The sequence below is a fragment of the Trematomus bernacchii genome, unplaced genomic scaffold (assembly GCF_902827165.1).
Source record: "Trematomus bernacchii unplaced genomic scaffold, fTreBer1.1, whole genome shotgun sequence".
NCBI classification, from domain to species: domain Eukaryota; kingdom Metazoa; phylum Chordata; class Actinopteri; order Perciformes; family Nototheniidae; genus Trematomus; species Trematomus bernacchii.
Genome location: NW_022987564.1, coordinates 5920882 through 5939234, shown reverse-complemented (window position 1 = coordinate 5939234; position 18353 = coordinate 5920882). Strand labels below are relative to the sequence as shown.

Here is an 18353-nt window from a genome sequence, read left to right as displayed (position 1 = left end):
ACAGCAGCCTGGTGATAAGAGGGTTGTTAATAATGCTAATTTGTAGTTAGAATTCTCTGTTTTATGACTATAAAGCCTGAGGGACGGAGGCCTGCATGTAACTTGTCATCTCTGAATATTTCTGTGGAGCTTAGTGCAGGAGAGTAATGTCTTTTGGAAATAGAAAGCCTGTTAATATTGGTCTCTGCAGCAATATTTATGGGCAACTACGTCAGACTATATATCATCTGCCCACGCTCCAAATACCAGAAGACTCCATGCTAAAGTAAAGGAAAGAGTATGCTGACCCATCACACTGTCATCACCATCTATGATAGCATCTTAGATATATTACCTTCAACTTTGCGTTGGTGTTTTCGATGCAGAGTGTGTAGTTGGACCAAGTCCTGTTGGTATCCGGGTGGCGGAACCACTGCCCGTCCTCCCCACAGTATTTAGTGGCCTTTTCTGTAAGTAACAATTAAGGAATTAATGCATATTCTCCAAGTGTCTTCACAGTGTCCATATATTCAGGTTCTGTCAGCCTTGGTGAATAATTCATCGTCTTAGCAATTCATATTTAGTAGTTCTTGAAAAACAGTCAACAGTGTCAGAGGTGAATCCCTCCTGCATCAGAGGACCTTTAAATCAGCGTCTCTGGAGTCGTGCGGCTCACCTGTCGGGTCAAAGTCGGCGAAATAATTGGGGCAGTTCTGCGAGGCGTATGTTGCCACTGGAGTGTCGCCCCAGCACAGCCAGCCGTCCCAGTTACGACTGCAGTGCTGCGCTGTGACACAGACACAGCAACAAAGAGAGTGAGACGACCACAGAGGTTAAAGATGGCATGATGAGTCCCAGTAGATCATATCTCTACCTGATTTGTTATAAGGTGCATCTCGACGCATTCTCTCGATGCAGTTGTACTGGCTGTCGAGGATCTTCTTTCTCACAACTTCCTGTACCTCTGGGTTAACCATGGGGCCGACTGTGGCCTCTTCAGCAGTCAGTATCTCGGTTTCCCCTGAGAGTTGTGCGGCTGCCTTTTAGACAGACACACAGTAAATATCAATCAGGACCAAACAGTGGCTATGGGAAAGAAAACATGACAGACAATTAAAGAAAAGTTGCATTTAATTGCAAAAATATGCTTATCCTGTTTCTCTTTTGAGAAGAAAGAAAGAAATATGCCCGCAAACTCTGACGATCAATACAGAATCACATAACCAACGCAAAACTACATTCATATTTTCTAAAACCCTTACAGCCGAGCAAAACATGATTTACTATTTTGTTCCTTTTCAATCTCTAATTTATTGATGAAGTGAAATCATATTAAATTCCACTAAGAGAGACACAATAAATGGAATTATTATTTTTTAGACTATCAGTCATCTTCCTTTCAGGCTATGAAATGCAGAAAAACCACAGAAGTATAAACTGAATTACTGAGAATCTCTTTGAAAAATCTGTACGGTATGTATTGGAAGCATTGAGTAGTTATTACAGTAAATCAGGATACATTACCTTCAACCGCTCCTTAGTGTTGACAGCACAGAGAGTATAATTTGTCCAAGTCTTATTGCTCTCTGGATGGTGAAACCACTGGCCGTCTTCTCCACAGTACTTACTAGCCTTTTCTAAGAAGAAAAATAACGTGATAAATACACTGTATGTTAAACATTTCTATACATTTCCACTAGTAGCCATAAACGTTAGTCCCATTAGATTTACTTTATAATCCTCAAAGCAATTTCAGAATCAGAAATCCTTTATTTGAACTGCAGTGGACAAATTAACAGCTTATAGTCGATCTTCTTTACAAACAGGACAATGTGGTAGAAAAAGGGATGAATTATTTAAACAAACTGCTCACCTGTGTGGTCAAAGTCAAACAGGTAATCGGGGCAGTTCTGCGAGGCGTATGTTCCCGCTGGAGTGTCGTCCCAACACAGCCAGCCGTCCCAGTTACGACTGCAGTGCAGCCCTGAAACATCGACAGAGAAAACACAAAATCATAATGAAAAATGTTTCCTGGCTGCTATTTCCCAAAATCCTCTCATCACGGTAATATCACATGGATTTACAATACAATAACAGTGAGACTCATTGGACAGTTTTAGTACCTGACTTGTTATAAGGTGGGTCTCGATTTATTTTCCGGAGGCATTTGTATTCGTACTCAAGCATCTTCAGTTTCTGTAAACAATAACAAAACAATATGTTACAACATTGCATAATATGGTTTAGACAATTTGAGAAAGGGAGATTTGATTCCTGATGAGCAATACTCCTTTTTAGCCTAAGGTCTGGGTCAAACTTGAAATTAAACTGCAATAATGTTTCAAAGAACGCAGAGAGAGATCTTTACTGCTATCAAATTAAATCTCAGTAGGCAAAGCAAGACAAGACAGTTCTATAATTATAAGAAAACATTTCAGAAGTGGAGTGCGACCTATATTTATTTTGAGGAGGAGCAATGGCACAAGTAGCATTATGTTGTCATAACACTGCAAAACTGTGGCTCTTTGTTACAGGAGAACACTGTGCTCATCCTGTTTACTACATTTGTGGAGGCCATTCATACGATTGTTGTGCCAAATTGTTATTTTCCATTATTCTGTAATTGCAGAAAAGACTACATGCCCTGAATTTGCAGAAAGAACAAGCAGTATTGAGGTTTTATGCATAATCTGAACAATAAATACACAACAGAAAGTTTATTTTATCAACAATACTTTACCCTCAGTCTCTTCTCGTGGTTGGTGGTACAGAGTGTAGAGTTGGTCCAAATCATACTGGACTCAGGATGGTGGAACCACCGACCGTCCTCGGCACAGAACTTTGTTACCTTTTCTGGAAAACACAATTACGTGATTAAATCTAATTTCTTGAATTACTGTCAACATATAATTAAAGGTGAATTTGTCTTGCCAGGGTAACAAGATAGCAACAGAGCAGCAAAGTCTCTCCGCCCACCTGTGGGGTCAAAGTCACCAAAATAATTGGGGCAGTTTTGTGAAGCGTGGCTTCCTGCTGCGGTGTCCTCCCAGCACAGCCAGCCATCCCAGTTACGACTGCAGTGCAGGCCTACAAAAACAGCAAAAAATGTTACAGGCCATTTGTTCATAAGTTTGTCCAGTGTGAAATTAGAGTTACACTTAATAGCTACCTGATTTGTTATAAGGCGGATCTTGCTTCATTTTCTCTGAGCATTTCTTTTCATTCTCAAGGATCATTTTTTCCACAACACTGCCTTTTTCTGCCTGAAGCGCTGTGGACTCTGTGGTCGGCTCTCCAGGCGCATCCAATAAAAAATGGGGAACTTCCCTCTAAGAAATATAAAGATAGTTCAGTGTGATAATGAGAGCACAGAGCAGCTAAAGCTAGCACCATCTCATTCTTATATTACTTAAAGCGAAGAGCAAAATACCTCCAATTTGCTCTTTGAAGCTGGTTGACAATTGGACGCAGTCTCGACCCAGTTACCAAATTCGGGACAATATTTGGTCACTTTTTCTGTAAAAAAAGAATAAAATGCAATGACTTCACAATTGAATACTCCATTGATGATTCACCTAAAAGCTCTACTTTATTAAAAAGCAAATTATTGCTTCTGTTTGATGTTCATGTCCAGCAGAGAACCTCTTATTTTCTTTGTTCTGTCTTTTTCTCCAGCATCAATCCAACACATAAATTGGACGCTGAATGTGATTAATGTAACATGGCACCCATCATCAAACGTTATGTCAAACTGAAAAAATTCCCTCTTTTTTTCTGGCAAATTCTCAAATCTCGGCTCCGGCTTGAAACCACATGTAGTGTAGGTCCATGACTGTGCTCTGAATGAGATCACATCGTCCTGACAACAGCAGCCTCAGCCTAGTCATCTCCGACAGCTCATCAACTGTTCAGCATCCTCTTCCAACTGTACGTCTCTCCCAGAAGCTTCATATCAGCACCATCAGTTTTCAAATAAGCAGCCACAAGGGGACACTTAACGTCACAGGCATTTTGGGAAGATCCTTTATGAGCCTACAAAAACACTTCTCATTCACATTATCTCTCCCCATCTATCTCTCTGACTCTGTCTTATTTTGTAATCCTTCTTTTTTTTTAAGTTTCTCTTCATGTACCCTTCAGTCCTCTTTGTCCTTTTCCTCACCCCCCTCCTCTCCATCATATCAGTACTCCTAAATCAGACATGACTGCACTGTGGATTTCTCAAACTAGACATTATTGGGCCATGCATTCCTCACAATGTAACAAATGCTCATCCTGCAGTCCCACAGTCAATTTCAATATGAATAAATCTGTTTCCATTTATTCTGATTGATAGAACACAATGGACTAATGAATTACCTTGCATCCAGTTCATAAATATATTATACTGTACAACCTTTCCTCTGCACCCATTGTTTAGTCTTCCTGCATTGAAGCATACAGAGCCACAGTGATTTATTTGTCAAGACTAAAGTCTCCCGGCACAACAGTGCTTTTACATGTAGCTAAATGCTAACTGTAGTTTGTTAACATGCTGAAAGATAATGCTAACATGCAGATATTGTAAAGTTTGCAATGTTCAGAATTTAAGATGGGCGTTTAAAGCACTATGGGTATTTCACGAGAATACAGTCTGTAATTGTTCAAAACAAATCACAGTTAAAATCGGAAGGAGAGCTAGTTTATGCTAAGAGCTAACAACATTGAGTTAGACCATGATGCGTTCAAGCTCAAACAATTAGGATTGGGCACATTTTAAGGTATGATGTTGTGTTCAATTGCAATCTTGTAAAATCGAACAGTTGGCAAGACATTTGAATGAATCAGTTATTGAGAGATGTACTGAAAGTGTTATTTGTATTGCCATGTGTTATCTGAGTGAATCAATGAATTTGGATAGTTAATACTTTTATGGATTTATTTAAAAAACCTTCCTTTTAAAATTTACCTACTGAGGACATGATGCGGAAAATGCAATTACTTTATGCACTTTAGTCAGGGAGGGACACTTACATTATAATGTGGTTAGATTTGGTAGAAAGGAAGCAGAAATAATCTAAAGATTCTTAGAAGTAAGACAGCTTCTGCTTGAAGAGGGCATTCATTGGACATTCCCAGTCAGCTTGCAGGCTCACAGCTGACGAACAAAAGCTTAAAATTCAGAGCACAGCCTAAAAACGTTCTGTTGACCGGCACACATACAATACAAAATCAAATCTTCCAAGAGCCTTCAAGCCCCATGCTGGCCATTGGAGCTCTGTTCATACAATCAGCCCCATGACCTCCATCACACAGAAGATTTGATCGTTTCCTGTGTTTTCTGCTGATATTAAAACCAAAGTTCAAGAATGTTGTTTTCTAATGTTGCCAGAAGTGAACATCTCTTCTTACCAGTCGGGTCCAGGTCAAGATGATCTGGACAGTTTTGTGTTACTGACGTCCCAGCTGGAGTCTCATCCCAGCACAAAGAGCCATCCCACATACGCCCACAGAACGTACCTTGAAAGGAAATATAAAAAGAAAAGAAAATGCACTGACTCTGGGTTATTACCAACACATATTTTCTGTCTTTTGTTGTAACATAAGTTCTCTATAGCTACAGCTTCCACTCTAAACGCTGTAAGACGAAACTCTGCCCGCAACACTACCATTACCTTTAACAAGAATAACAACAGTAATCTGCTCTCATCCACCGCCTTACAACATTATTACACCTGGGATGCTCTCCCACAGGTAATCAATTTAGCCTCAAGAGGACTTAAATGATTCGGGCCTCACCGGTTCTGTTCTCCTGCTGGTCTCGGTTGGACAGCTTAAGACATTTATATTGACCCTGGCTCACCGCCTGGTCCTGTCCATCTGTCAAGCTAAGCCCAGGCCTGAGTGATGGGTCTGAGATTGACTCAGCAACTCCAGCCACCCTGCGCTGTGGAGACAACACGAGGGGTGAGAAGAAAGGGGGGGCAAACATGTTTGACTTGGAAAACAGTATGCTGTGTAGATAGGGACTTGTTAGTGAGTTTGTTGTGTGTTTGCTGCTTTGATCTAAATGCATTGACTGTAAAAGCTTAAGCATAAATATTAATTTTGATGATGTTGGCTACATTTATAAAGATTCCCAGTCTTATCACGCCGACGATGTACAGATCTATCTGCCTCTCAAAGCAAATGTCACACACTCACTACAGCAGCTGATGGACTGCTTAGCAGAGATAAAATCCTGGCTGAGCAAAAACGTCCTCAACCTCAACGAGAGCAAGACCGAGGTCATCTTTTTTGGACCGCAACCTCCAGCCTCTCCGGTTGATATTCTGGGCTCTATAAAAAAAAACATCCTCCCCTCGGTCATGAACCTTGGAGTGACCTTCACCAGCACTTTTAAATTCGACAAGCAGGTCAGCACCGTAGTAAAATCCTGCTTTTTTAAAATAAGACTATTGGCCAAAACCAAGTCGTATTTATCTTTTAAAGACTTAGAAAGGGTTATTAACGCCTTTGTAACCTCGAGACTGGACTATTGTAACGCTCTGTATGTGGGTATGGACCAGGCCTCAATCAAACGCTTACAGCTAGTCCAAAACGCTGCTGCACGTTTGCTGACTGGCCACAAAAAGCGCGACCACATCACCCCTATTCTGGCCTCATTACACTGGCTTCCAGTTCGGTTCAGAATTGATTTTAAAATCCTTTTATTTGTTTTTAAAGCACTAAATGGGCTGGCTCCGGCCTATATAGCTGAACTGCTCCAGCGCTACACCCCAGCCAGAGCTTTAAGGTCTGCTGACCAGCTGCTGCTGGTAGTGCCTAAGACCAGGCTAAAAACCCGAGGGCACCGAGCCTTCGCAGCAGCTGGCCCGAGGCTCTGGAACACTCTGCCCCTCCATGTGAGGTCGGCCCAGACCCTAGGGGTTTTTAAACCAAAACTAAAAACACACTTCTTCTCTCTGGCTTTCTAGTTAGAGCGGAGCACGACTCCTGACTTTTACGTGTGTTTTATTTTTATTTTGTTTTTTAAGATATGTCTGTTGTAATTTATTGTCGTTTATTGTGATTTATAGTAATGTGTTTTTATTACATGTACAGCACTTTGGCTCGACCAAAAATCGCTTTTAAATGTGCTATATAAATAAAACCTGATTTGATTTGATTTGATCAGGCTTAGACATGCACCCTTACTTACTATAAAATTAAATGAAAGAATAAGCATGTAAAGTGTTTGAAGCTTCTTCAAAGCTGTTCTGATGAGGATTTATCTACACGCATGTAACCAATTAAAGTGTGTTTGGAAGATCACAAAACAGTTAAGAATCTGATTTCCTTCAAATTAAACTTATCTCTGCTCTATTGTTAATATTTGCACGTTGCATTAAAAAGGAAGAATCTTGGAGTGTGAAATGCTGATTTTGATAATGCTTCTCACTGAAGGATAAAAAGCCCATTTTGGTCTGACTTATCTCGCAAATCTTTTAAACGTAAGCCTCTCAGAGAACCAGGCTCATGCACTTGCATTTTCTGAATTATTGAAGGTATTTTCAGACTTTGCATGTCGGATTGTCTCCACATGTTTTGTCACATTAAAATACAAACCTTGTTCCCCTTGTGTCTTTTAGCAGGCAAATGGAATTCCCGTAAAACCAAAATAAAATTCTTACCTGTCTGAAAAAGGCTTGTAAAAAGGCAAAACACAGATACAGTGACTTTTGTGAGAATGCCGATGTCCCATGTAGCAGTTTAGCAGCCGTACATATGATGTCACTCCAAACACTGAAGTAAATGACGTCATACATACGACCACCAGGCCACCACCAATATCAACAGATGAGAAAAGAAAGATGTACTCTGAGGACTCTTCTCACCTGTTACATTTCACGTTTCTTCTTAAATCAACATATGACAAGAGCAATCATAAGAGAAAGTACAGAAAGATAAAGCAGAACAGCACAGGTATATCAGGCATACAACAATTGGCAGGGATACTATTCTGGACCTCAATGTCAAGTTTGATGCTGAACAGCAAAGGAAATTCAAACTTCCATTTCACACCGACACCGAGGGATAGTGGAACAACCGTTTTTTCCATAAGGGACATTGATTCATGATAAATACCTCAGCAGTAAAAGCTTCAGCCTGTCAGAGACAAGACAAATATCATCTCTGAGCTTTCCAACAGCTCGAGCCATGGTGTTGAAACTTCCATTTATTACAGAAACCTCATTAAGCAAATAGATGTGCTGTGATTTGTAAAGAGAACCGCAAGTCCATCAAAAACATATTTGGAAGTGTGATTTATTTAATTATCAACCCTTCAGCAACCCTTCATTAGGCAGATCAGTATATTTTTGAATTAAATAACATGGTGCCAAAGTGTGAAATAGTACGTTTCTGTTAACATATTTGACTGATGATTGCAACACCCCTATTAAACCCATTGATGTAATTTCTCAAACACTCTATGCCCCGTGTTAATATGACTCAACCCTTAAAGCTCATTACATTTCGTTGGCAAGCGACTCAGATTAAGACCGCACATTTGCTGGGCACAACACATCAATTCCTACTCCAACCCTCAATACCCTGACATCAAATTCAGGATTTAGGTAATGCTTAATGTTCTATGTGTGGGACTGTGGCGTATTATCGCAGGAACGTCTACAACTCTCTTTGATTTGGTTATATTTGTATGAAAGAGGCATAGCAAAAAACTATAAATGTGGATTTGGCAGAGACTTTTATTTTGAAGGGTACAGATCAAACTTTCGGTGTTACGTTTTTAAATTCTCTAACTATTTCAAGATGTTTTCACTGGATCAGATACTGTATATTGGAATGTAGAATATCCAAACCTATTAAAACATAAACAAATTTGCTGTAACAAGAAGGTACATTTTTGTTTATCTTAATGTGTTACATGCATTGTACAACCGTTAGCTTCTCCTTTTTAAAAGTATATTTTAGGGCCGCCGTTGACATCAGTTGGCAGAGGTCTAAAGTCATTGTAGCCTTAATTTTTTTTATTTTAATCAGAAGATGTATTTGTTGAGGCATGTTTTATTTAATGCTGTTATGTGGCTTGCATTACTAAAGTGCACTGTTGTGACCATGTTGATAGTGCGGGGAATTATGCCACACTGTACACTTTTTAATAGGCACATGGAGCATTTATGAAGCCTGTGAATGCTTCCTCTTTAGTTGCATGGAGGTTATGCCGATGCCATTTCTGACGCCTTGCAATACATTTCTTGAAGAAAGTCCCAGAAGTACCACAGATGCAAAATACAACACAATCCAAAATTATAAACCCACTACATATTCAAAATTTGATATTTTGAATATGTAGTGTACATTACAAACATTTCAATATTATGTAAATATACAAACCATCTTTAAATACAGGGAAAATGAAAGTATCAGCTGTGTTTTATCTGCATACAATAGAGCAGATATAAGAACATGCAGACACGTGCAGTCAAAAATCACATATTCTTTCTTTGGGGTCATTCAAGTTTGTAATGAACAAGCAGAGCTTTAACTATAATCAATTATTAATGGTAAGTGAAAATTAATCATGAGATTTTTTGCTGAGAAAAGAAAACCACTAGACCTCAACATATTACATGTCCATTTAATGAAAATGGAATGCTATGTTTAAACACACGTGTGCAGCATACATAATAGGCGGGAAAAGAATAGTATGTTTGACTTACAGCACTCCTTGAATACAAAAATAAGAGCTTACCACAAGGACAAACCAAAGGATCCAAAGGGAACCCGCTACCTTCATATCGTCCTCTCACAGGCGAGTCCCTAGAGAGAAAGAAAAGAACAGCAAGTTACAACTAACAGAAAACAAGTTGTCTACCGTGAAAGTGACTGACTGAACAAACAGATGGCTGTTTCAAATCGGGATTATGGTCTCTCTGGAGAAAACAGAATCAGCAATCATTAATCTAAAAAATGCAAAACACTGCAGCAGAGGCACCGCAGTTAACGGCATTTTGCATTTTTCCATTATGTGAGTGTTTGTGTTTGAGAGACGGGGAGAAAGGGTACCCGTTGTTAGGGCTGTGCGATTATGGCAAAAATCCTAATCACGATTATTTTGGTCAATAATTGATATCACAATTATTAAAAACGATTATCCATTTACTTTGAAAACATCCATTTATTGAAACAAAAATGTGAACAGTATGTTTTTAACAGTTGATTACCCTGAACATTAAGTATAATTCAACTGAAAAACCAAAAAAAAAAAAAAAAAAAAAAATAATAATAATTAATTTTTTTTTTTTTTTAATAAAAATAATAATCGTTTTATTTCGATTACGTTGTTTTCGTAATCGTTGCAAGCCAAAATCGTAATCGAGATTAAAATACGATTAATTGCACAGCCCTACCCGTTGTTATGTAAAGCATCATAAAAGAGTAATATTATATTGTGTGAGCAAAAGAGGAAGAAGAAAGACAGAGAGACCAAAATAGTTGATAGTCATTAATCATCTCGAGCTGAGACTCCACTTTTGCTGGACGGCAGCAGCAGATCTGCCAGTTTAGAAACTGAGTGCATGTGAGATTAAAATTCACATCGGTTCTCTTTGCGTTGGCTCAGAGAGTCTCCGTTGGAAGCCCATCACTCCACAGTTTGAACAGTTAGGACGACCTAGAGGTTGTTTTCCACACCCCACAGAGGAACCATGGGGCATGCTTTTTAGCAGATAGACATCCTATAAGTCACCGTGAAAGGTTGATGGATAGTAGGCCTGTTAGTGTTGGCTTTAAGACAAACACTGATGGTAGGCTACTTAGAATTGGGATGACAAATAAAACTGAAACTGCATCTGCCAAGAATTTAGGCTAGGAGTGCTGACTGCTAACCAGAGAACCCTTGAATTTCCTACACATTTCTTATTCGTTATTGATAGTAAAAAGTATGATTACTATTATTATCATTTATGCTAGACCCAGATATCATCTGTAGAAAACCACTTCTAATTCTCTGTCCTACATCCTAATATATACCTACCCACTATCTCATTTGCATACATTCAAGTGAAGTCTAGATTGAAGTGTTAATCTATAGGTTATGGACAGGAAATTAACTGGCTGCATTTTTTGTCATTTTTCACAGGAATATCAAACAATACCTGGTTCAAGCTCATAAGCTATGAGGATGTGTGGCTTTTCTTTGTTTCCCCGTAAATGTAACATATGACTTGAAGAAAAAAACGAAACAATCTGAAAACATCACCTTGGATAACCGTCATTTCCTGACAGCTGTGCTGAATTGTTTGAGCTCTAGAATTCACCAACATCTTTTTATTGTCAATGTATGTGCATTTCCCCCTCAATCTCATTCCAGACTGAATCGAAGTCCCCATCTTTTCAGCCCAAAAAGTATTTCCTGTTTAACAAAAGACTATAGTGTATGTGGATCCGACATGCTGGAAAGCTCAGTCAAGGACACAGCCACATCTCTTATTTGAAAAGAGGTAGAGAAGAAACACAAAGAAAAACACATAAAAACACCATTCAGAGACGAGGCGATAACAGAAGGAAGAAGATCATCTCCTCCTTGAGTCCAATATTGACTATTTGGGAATATCTGAATCTTGGCTAAAACGTCACCATCTTCTATTGTATCTATGTCAGGATATAATGTGTTTAGGAAGGACAGACTGAAGGGAAAAGGAGGTGTTGCTTTATGTGAAGAAATACCTTTACTTGTAGGGAGATTGCTCTTCCAGCTAATGTTGAGTTTGATTGTGTTGGTGTGGAAATCACACTATCTGAGGAAATGTCCCTCACCATGATTTGCCTGTATCGACCACCCACCGCTAAGGTGGATTTCTATGACCAGGTACAACTCATGCTGAATTCCTGTGACTCCAACAAAGAGCTAATTATTTTTAGGAGACTTTAACATAAACTGGAATGACAAACAAAATAGAAAGAACTTAAAACGGATCACGGATAAACACAACTTAATACAACTAATGGATCAACCGACTAGAATAACCAAAACCTCCAAGACTATGATAGATTTAGTATTTACTAACAAAGCTGACAGAATAGTTAAAACATACAACTTCCTGACTGGTCTTTCTGACCATAATCTTGTTCTTTTTGCCAGGAAACTCACACAAAAAAGGTTCATGGCCACACGTAAAACCCCTGCCCTGGGTTCACGCTTCATCCCCAAAAACCTGCAACAACATTTTATGGATGCAGTGAAAATGATTAATTGGGGGGACGCTCTGTCCTCTGAAGATATTGGTGAAAACAGTGATCTGTTTATATCTCAAATGAATGATACAATGTCTTCCTTATATAAATGTTTACATGGACTGCCCCCCCTCCCTTAGGGGAATTCATCCACAAAAAACACACTGGACGCTGCACTAGGTCAGAAACCAGAGGAGACTGTGAAGTCCACCGTAGACGGACCACTTTTGGACCAAATGTACTCTCCATTAAAGGCAGCTCTTTCTGGAATAGCCTCCCAACTGAGATACGGGATTGTCCCACTCTCAATAGTTTTAAAGGTCAACTCAAAGAATGGTTGAGAAACAACCAGACGTGCAATCACCGCTAAATGCACTTTAACACAGGGGTATCTCCTCTTGCACTTTATGCATCTCTTGTATCATCTCTTGCACTTAATATGTCGTTGCTGCTATAGTGTACTGCCATGTGGTAAATACTTGTGTGTGCTGCTCTTGCTCTTTTGCATATCATGTATTTATTTTTTGCTATGTTTACAAATGTCATGTTCTTATACGTTGTATGTCAGGGACTACGGATGGAAATGAGCTCAAAGCTCAAATCCGGCATATTTACACTTGAAGCATTATTTGTCTAAATTGTTCATTAATGTGCATTGTCCCTATTCAAATAAACGATTAAATGAAATGAAATGAAAGATGGAAAAATGGATCCCAAAATGCCCTCGAGGAAGAGAAGATCTATACAAACTATCATCATGCCAGAGCTTTGAAATCACACGAGTCAATTATGACCTCTGGGTGTGCATGAGCGAGTAGATTTGTCTCAAAGTGGGATATTCTGAAAGAGACATGTTTCTAGTAGAGACACATCCAGACATTCGGCACAAATTACATCAATTTGAGCTTTTAATTGAACGTTTTCCTAGATATCACTAGGGGGATAATAAGGGTGCTTAGTGTTAGATGAGAAGGTTGTCCGATGTCTATACACTAAATAGATCAAGTCAGCAGATGGCTTGCATAGTTTTATCATATCCTGATATTCTCCTTTGTTCTTCATTCATTAGTTCATTCAAGGATTTCTTGCTTTATTTTGTTATTCTGGCTCACATTACTTCCTGCATTTGTGTGCTTTTCCGCCATTTTGTTATTTTCTGCACCGCTGTGATTAGTTTTCGATGATTAACCGCCTCATAAGTCCATCACATGTATGAGCCCAGTCCTTTTGTTCATTTAGATCCGTTTGCCATGACCTTGTCTTTTTGTCCTGCCTGTCTCCTCAAATCCATGCCTGCCATTTCAATGAAACCATTAAATGTTCTCGCTGCCTCAGCATCTGTATCTGCGTCTGCTACCTGCACACCAAACTCTAACAAGGTTAGCATGACGACTGGACACATGGGGGAAACAGCTATGCAGGTTTTGTCTAAAAAAAGCCTATCAACACATCTGCTGGTGATGACAGGAATCATGCACATTTCAGAAAACCTTCATAGGAACACATTTGAAAAGTGCAATCACTGGCACGTCATTAATATGTGAAGTTAAACAGGTGACATTAAAACATCTACGGTATGGGAATTGTGTCTCTTTGGTTGAATTGGGGAAGGAATTGGGATTTCTATTTTATAGCCACCATTAATCCCTGGAACATTTCAACATTATAACACACTCTCAGTCCATCAATAATACATTTGGCAACAGAACGTTCCTCATTTGAATATCACTGCACATGAGACAGTTTACCCCAACCTACGAGCTATATTTGACTTTCAGCAAGGAGATGTAAGTCTTTCTGCCTAACACATTAGTTCTTCATACCTCTCCAGACAAAGTCCCGACGGCATTTTTGTGGGCCATTAGGTCCAGTGCGATACGATCAGTAAGGCTTGAAGCATGTGTAGCTTATTAAAGAGACAAGACCCCATATGGAGAAGACAAGGGAAAGCACTTAACAGAACGAGTGCATAGTATATGTGAATGAAGCACTCTCCAGGAATGCTGCTCAGCATCAAGTTTCTTGAGGATCAAGTAAAAAGTAAATCTGTTGTAATGGGGGATTTAAAAAGAGACTGCTTTTGCAACATTAATTACTGCTTGGATACTAAACCACTTGGGAAACAAAGACATGTTAATAAGTGTGTCATTTTTTACTATAAATAAGCACTGACTGTGAAAGAATGGTTTCTGTTTTAGATGTGCTTGTGAAAGTGTGCCCTTGAACCGACATTCTTTCAGTTTGAAAAGCTTTTTTTTCCTGGAGTACTTTGTAAAGGTACACAATGGATTTGTGATAGTCATTCAAAATTATTGAAATGATTTCTTTGTACAATCCACCTTTCACCTGCCTCCATATTCTCTATTCTATTTGGTTGTCAAATGCAATACCTATAATTTCAACACAAACTAAATTTGAACTTTAAGTAATGCAAAAAACTTTGAAATATGTTTTTGCGGAGGACTCCATTCGAATAGACATATCGCCTTGGGCTTCTTTTGTTGTTCCCAGAATGTCAATAAAATTGAATAACATTGTCCTGATTTTATCATTGTTATTATTCATGTGTTTTGCCCTTGGTCTGATGCTGTCTCTTCTCTCCCAGCTCTTTTTCTTACTTTCCTCCTCAGTTTACCCCTCATCCTTTCTCCTCCTTCTCTTTTAGCCGTGGTTACATCACTCTGACAGCAGCAGACGGAGCCACCCGTCTCTTCTCTTTCTCGCAGTGAGCGGTCCAAGCGCGGTGACAACACAGATTTGTGCTGACATTACACCAATGATTGAGGATGCAGCACCTAAATAACCCCCTTCCCCTCCACCCCCCTTACCGTCTCACCACTTCGGAGTCCATCACTCAGTCTGAAGGCTGCAGCCACGCAGACGTGATTTGGCGGCCCACTCCCAGAGCAACGACAAATACGCTGGATTACAATGCAAGCTCAAGTGGATTAGTTTGACAAATGGAAAAACTGTGGACCTTACGCACAAAGCTGTCATATAATTCATGTCTAAAGAGCAAAATATGCTCAATGATCTACAAGCTACATGATCTACAACTTGTGTTAAAGGAGTCTCTCTACTATGACAGGGTTAGGGTTTAACAACTCTACAGCAACACATCCATAATCACACCTCCCATTCAGTGCTGACACCCGGGAAAGCATCCACTGCACTGGATAGAGCCTTCTGGGAATAAAATGGAGGAATATTCATGTGCAGACATGAAGCATGTATTGATGCATTAAGAGAACTGGATACGGCATTGGAGACGAAACCCATTCATTCTTATGAAAGTTAGTGGCCCATGAATCCAAAAAACGTCATCTTTGAGTACCCACATTTTCTGAATCCATAGAGAAAGTGCATTGGCATTTTCTTTAAGTTGCTCCAGGCATCTTGTTCTCTGGCTCAAGAGGGTAAAACAACTCTATTTATTTTTAGGATAATGATTTGATTCAATGATTTAAAATAAGGGCTATTAAAGTGTTTGTACTTGAGGAAAAGTGAAAATATTGCATACTGACGATTGTTGTCTTTGTTCATTGAATTTGTTAAAGGAAATCCGGGAAAAATGTAAAAACACTTGTCCACTTTTTAACACGATAAAAAAAATAAAAAAAATAATATATAGGCCTTTATGTTTATGGAAGGAAGTGATATAAATAAATTGTCTCTACTATCAAGTATTCAATAGCAAGTGGGAATGCCTGTTTTAGACTCATTCAGTACTTGACAAATTAAAGTACTTAATCATACTGATGGGAAAATCATATAAAAATCAATTTCCGTGCTCAATGGTTTGCAACATTGCCCACAATGGACTAATAGAAAATCAGGTTGATTAAAAGGAAAGCGACCATGGTATAAACAGAGCGCAATATATGACACACTCCACATTATAATCTCATGCTATATAACATTATATTTCCAACCTCTAAAGTGTTATTACATTTCTGCAGTGATTTAAACCGTACGTCTTCCTCAACACACACACATTCAAAATCTTTATGCAAATCTTCGTTAAAAAAAAGAGTCAAAGAACTTTACGGTGCCAAGCTCATGTGGAGAGCATATTTTATGCTGAGGTGAAACCGGGTAAACAGTGCAATTAGTGAAAGCTCTGCAGCTCAATTTATTTTGTTTCTCTGGCATTTTTATCCACCTAAAAATAAACAGAATATCAGTCTCTCCAATGTCTGCAAAAGAACAAGCTCTGCTGTACCCTCACATGTATTTACCTCCCCCTCCTCACCCGATTCCTACTTTCTCTTCTTTTCTCTTTTCACTTCCATATATCTTCTGCTCCTGTAATCTATTTCCCCTATCACCTCGTCTCATCTCTCGCATCCACCCCCCCCTCCCGTCTGTGCTCTGACTCCCGCCCTCCCCTCCGTTTTCTTCTACAATATCCCTCTTTAAAAGCTCTCCCCTCTTTCTCTCTCCAGCTGCCTCCTTTCCTTTCCCCCCTTTCCGGCTACATTTTCATGGCTTTCTCTCCGGGCAGATCCAACAGATTCATCAGCTAGGACATCCTTTAAACATTAAACAGGTTCCCGCTTTGGTGACACATCATATTTTCATCTAATCCGTCTGTGAACCTCAGTCCTGTTCCACGTTTTACTGTAAATGTAACCAACCAGACGAGACAAAGAACTAATAAAACGTTACTTTAAGAAAAGCACAATAACAGAAAATGGAAGGATTTATGATTGTTAAGCTTCATGTAACATCACATATGGTAGTTTAAAGTAGAAGTTAGAGACTAATGGTTCTTTTATTTCACAGAGGATAAACGTAAGCTGTTTTTCAAGTCAGGGCTTTGATCCTGGAATAGTCGACAGTATGGGAATGATTAAAGATTGTGGAGTAGATTTGATGAGAATAGAAATAATGATTTGGTAGAAGAAACATTTATATGTGTGTTTGAATGTATGTTAAACAATTGATGACAATGACAATGGGTGTGGGGGGATTGTTAATATATTTACTGTCACATCAAGGGATTGTCTAATAGTTTTAATGTGGGTAGGGGGATTTACATTACATTGCATTTAGCTGACGCTTTTATCCAAAGCGACTTACAATAAGTGCATTCGACCAAGAAGATACAAACTTGAAGAAAACAGAATCATATAAGTACATCAGGTTTCATAGAGCCAAAACATTTCAAGTGCTACTCAACTGGCTTTAGATAAGCCAGTCCTTTATTAGTATATAAGTGCTTTGTTAGAAATTATTTGATAGTAATTCTATCGCTCGAAGTGGAGTCGAAAGAGATGAGTTTTCAGTCTGCGCCGGAAGATGTGCACGCTATCTGCTGTCTTGATTTCAATGGGGAGCTCATTCCACCATTTTGGAGCCAGGATAGCAAACCGACGTGTTTTTGCTGATGGGAACTTGGGTCCTCCTCGCAGTGCGGGTGCAGCGAGGAGGACCATATTTATATATGTTTAGTAGCTTGTGGAAGTGCGCTCCAAAATATTTGTTGATCTTGTTTATTGGTATTTATTATTTTTGATATTATTTATTTAAATGTAAATATAAATGTATCATTTATTTTAGTATTGGTTTTTCAGTTGAATTATACGTTCAGGGTAATCAACAGTTAAAAAGATACTGTTCAAATTATTATTTGTATTTGTTTTAAAGTTCAATAAATGGATGTTTTCAAAGTCAATGAATAATCGTATTTAATAATCGTGATATCAATTATTGACCCAAATAATCGTGATTATGATTTTTGCCATAATCGCACAGCCCTACTTCACAGTATTAAAAAATACTCTATTTGGGTGCTCCCATTGACTTAGACAAAACAACTGCAATACCCCTCCCCAAATATTTAAAAGTATGTTCATATTTTAAAGATTAATAATTAAAGAATGGTATTTGTTAACCAAAAATCTCCCTGCCCTGCCCAAACATCTACACTTATAATCCTCCTTGTTTTAAAACCTCTTAATAAAGTATTATTGTACAGTCCCTAACCAATTAACTATGAGCTATTATTAGTTTACAAGTTCTAACTTGCTAGTATAGTTACTCATGACTCCGAAATGAAAAAAGATGATGTACCAGAATACATGTTATAAAATAAAAAGTGATAAATAACATAATAAAAATGTATTCAAAAGAACAACATTTGCAACATTGCT

General features: G+C 38.7%; 1 protein-coding gene across 1 annotated transcript in view; it reads right to left on the bottom strand.

Annotated features, from left to right (window-relative positions):
- Nucleotides 1-18353, bottom strand: part of calcr (calcitonin receptor) — a 58786-nt gene that overhangs the window by 17349 nt on the left and 23084 nt on the right. Inside the window, exons 2-14 of the mRNA XM_034124284.1 lie at nt 9716-9783; nt 5758-5905; nt 5371-5478; nt 3410-3495; nt 3149-3308; nt 2956-3066; nt 2720-2832; nt 2103-2175; nt 1853-1963; nt 1504-1616; nt 854-1019; nt 656-766; nt 335-447 (exon numbers count right to left, since the gene is read on the bottom strand). Coding sequence (XP_033980175.1) covers nt 335-447; nt 656-766; nt 854-1019; nt 1504-1616; nt 1853-1963; nt 2103-2175; nt 2720-2832; nt 2956-3066; nt 3149-3308; nt 3410-3495; nt 5371-5478; nt 5758-5905; nt 9716-9760 — 1458 coding nt within the window. The 5' untranslated portion in view covers nt 9761-9783. The remainder of the gene's footprint in view (nt 1-334; nt 448-655; nt 767-853; nt 1020-1503; nt 1617-1852; nt 1964-2102; nt 2176-2719; nt 2833-2955; nt 3067-3148; nt 3309-3409; nt 3496-5370; nt 5479-5757; nt 5906-9715; nt 9784-18353) is intronic.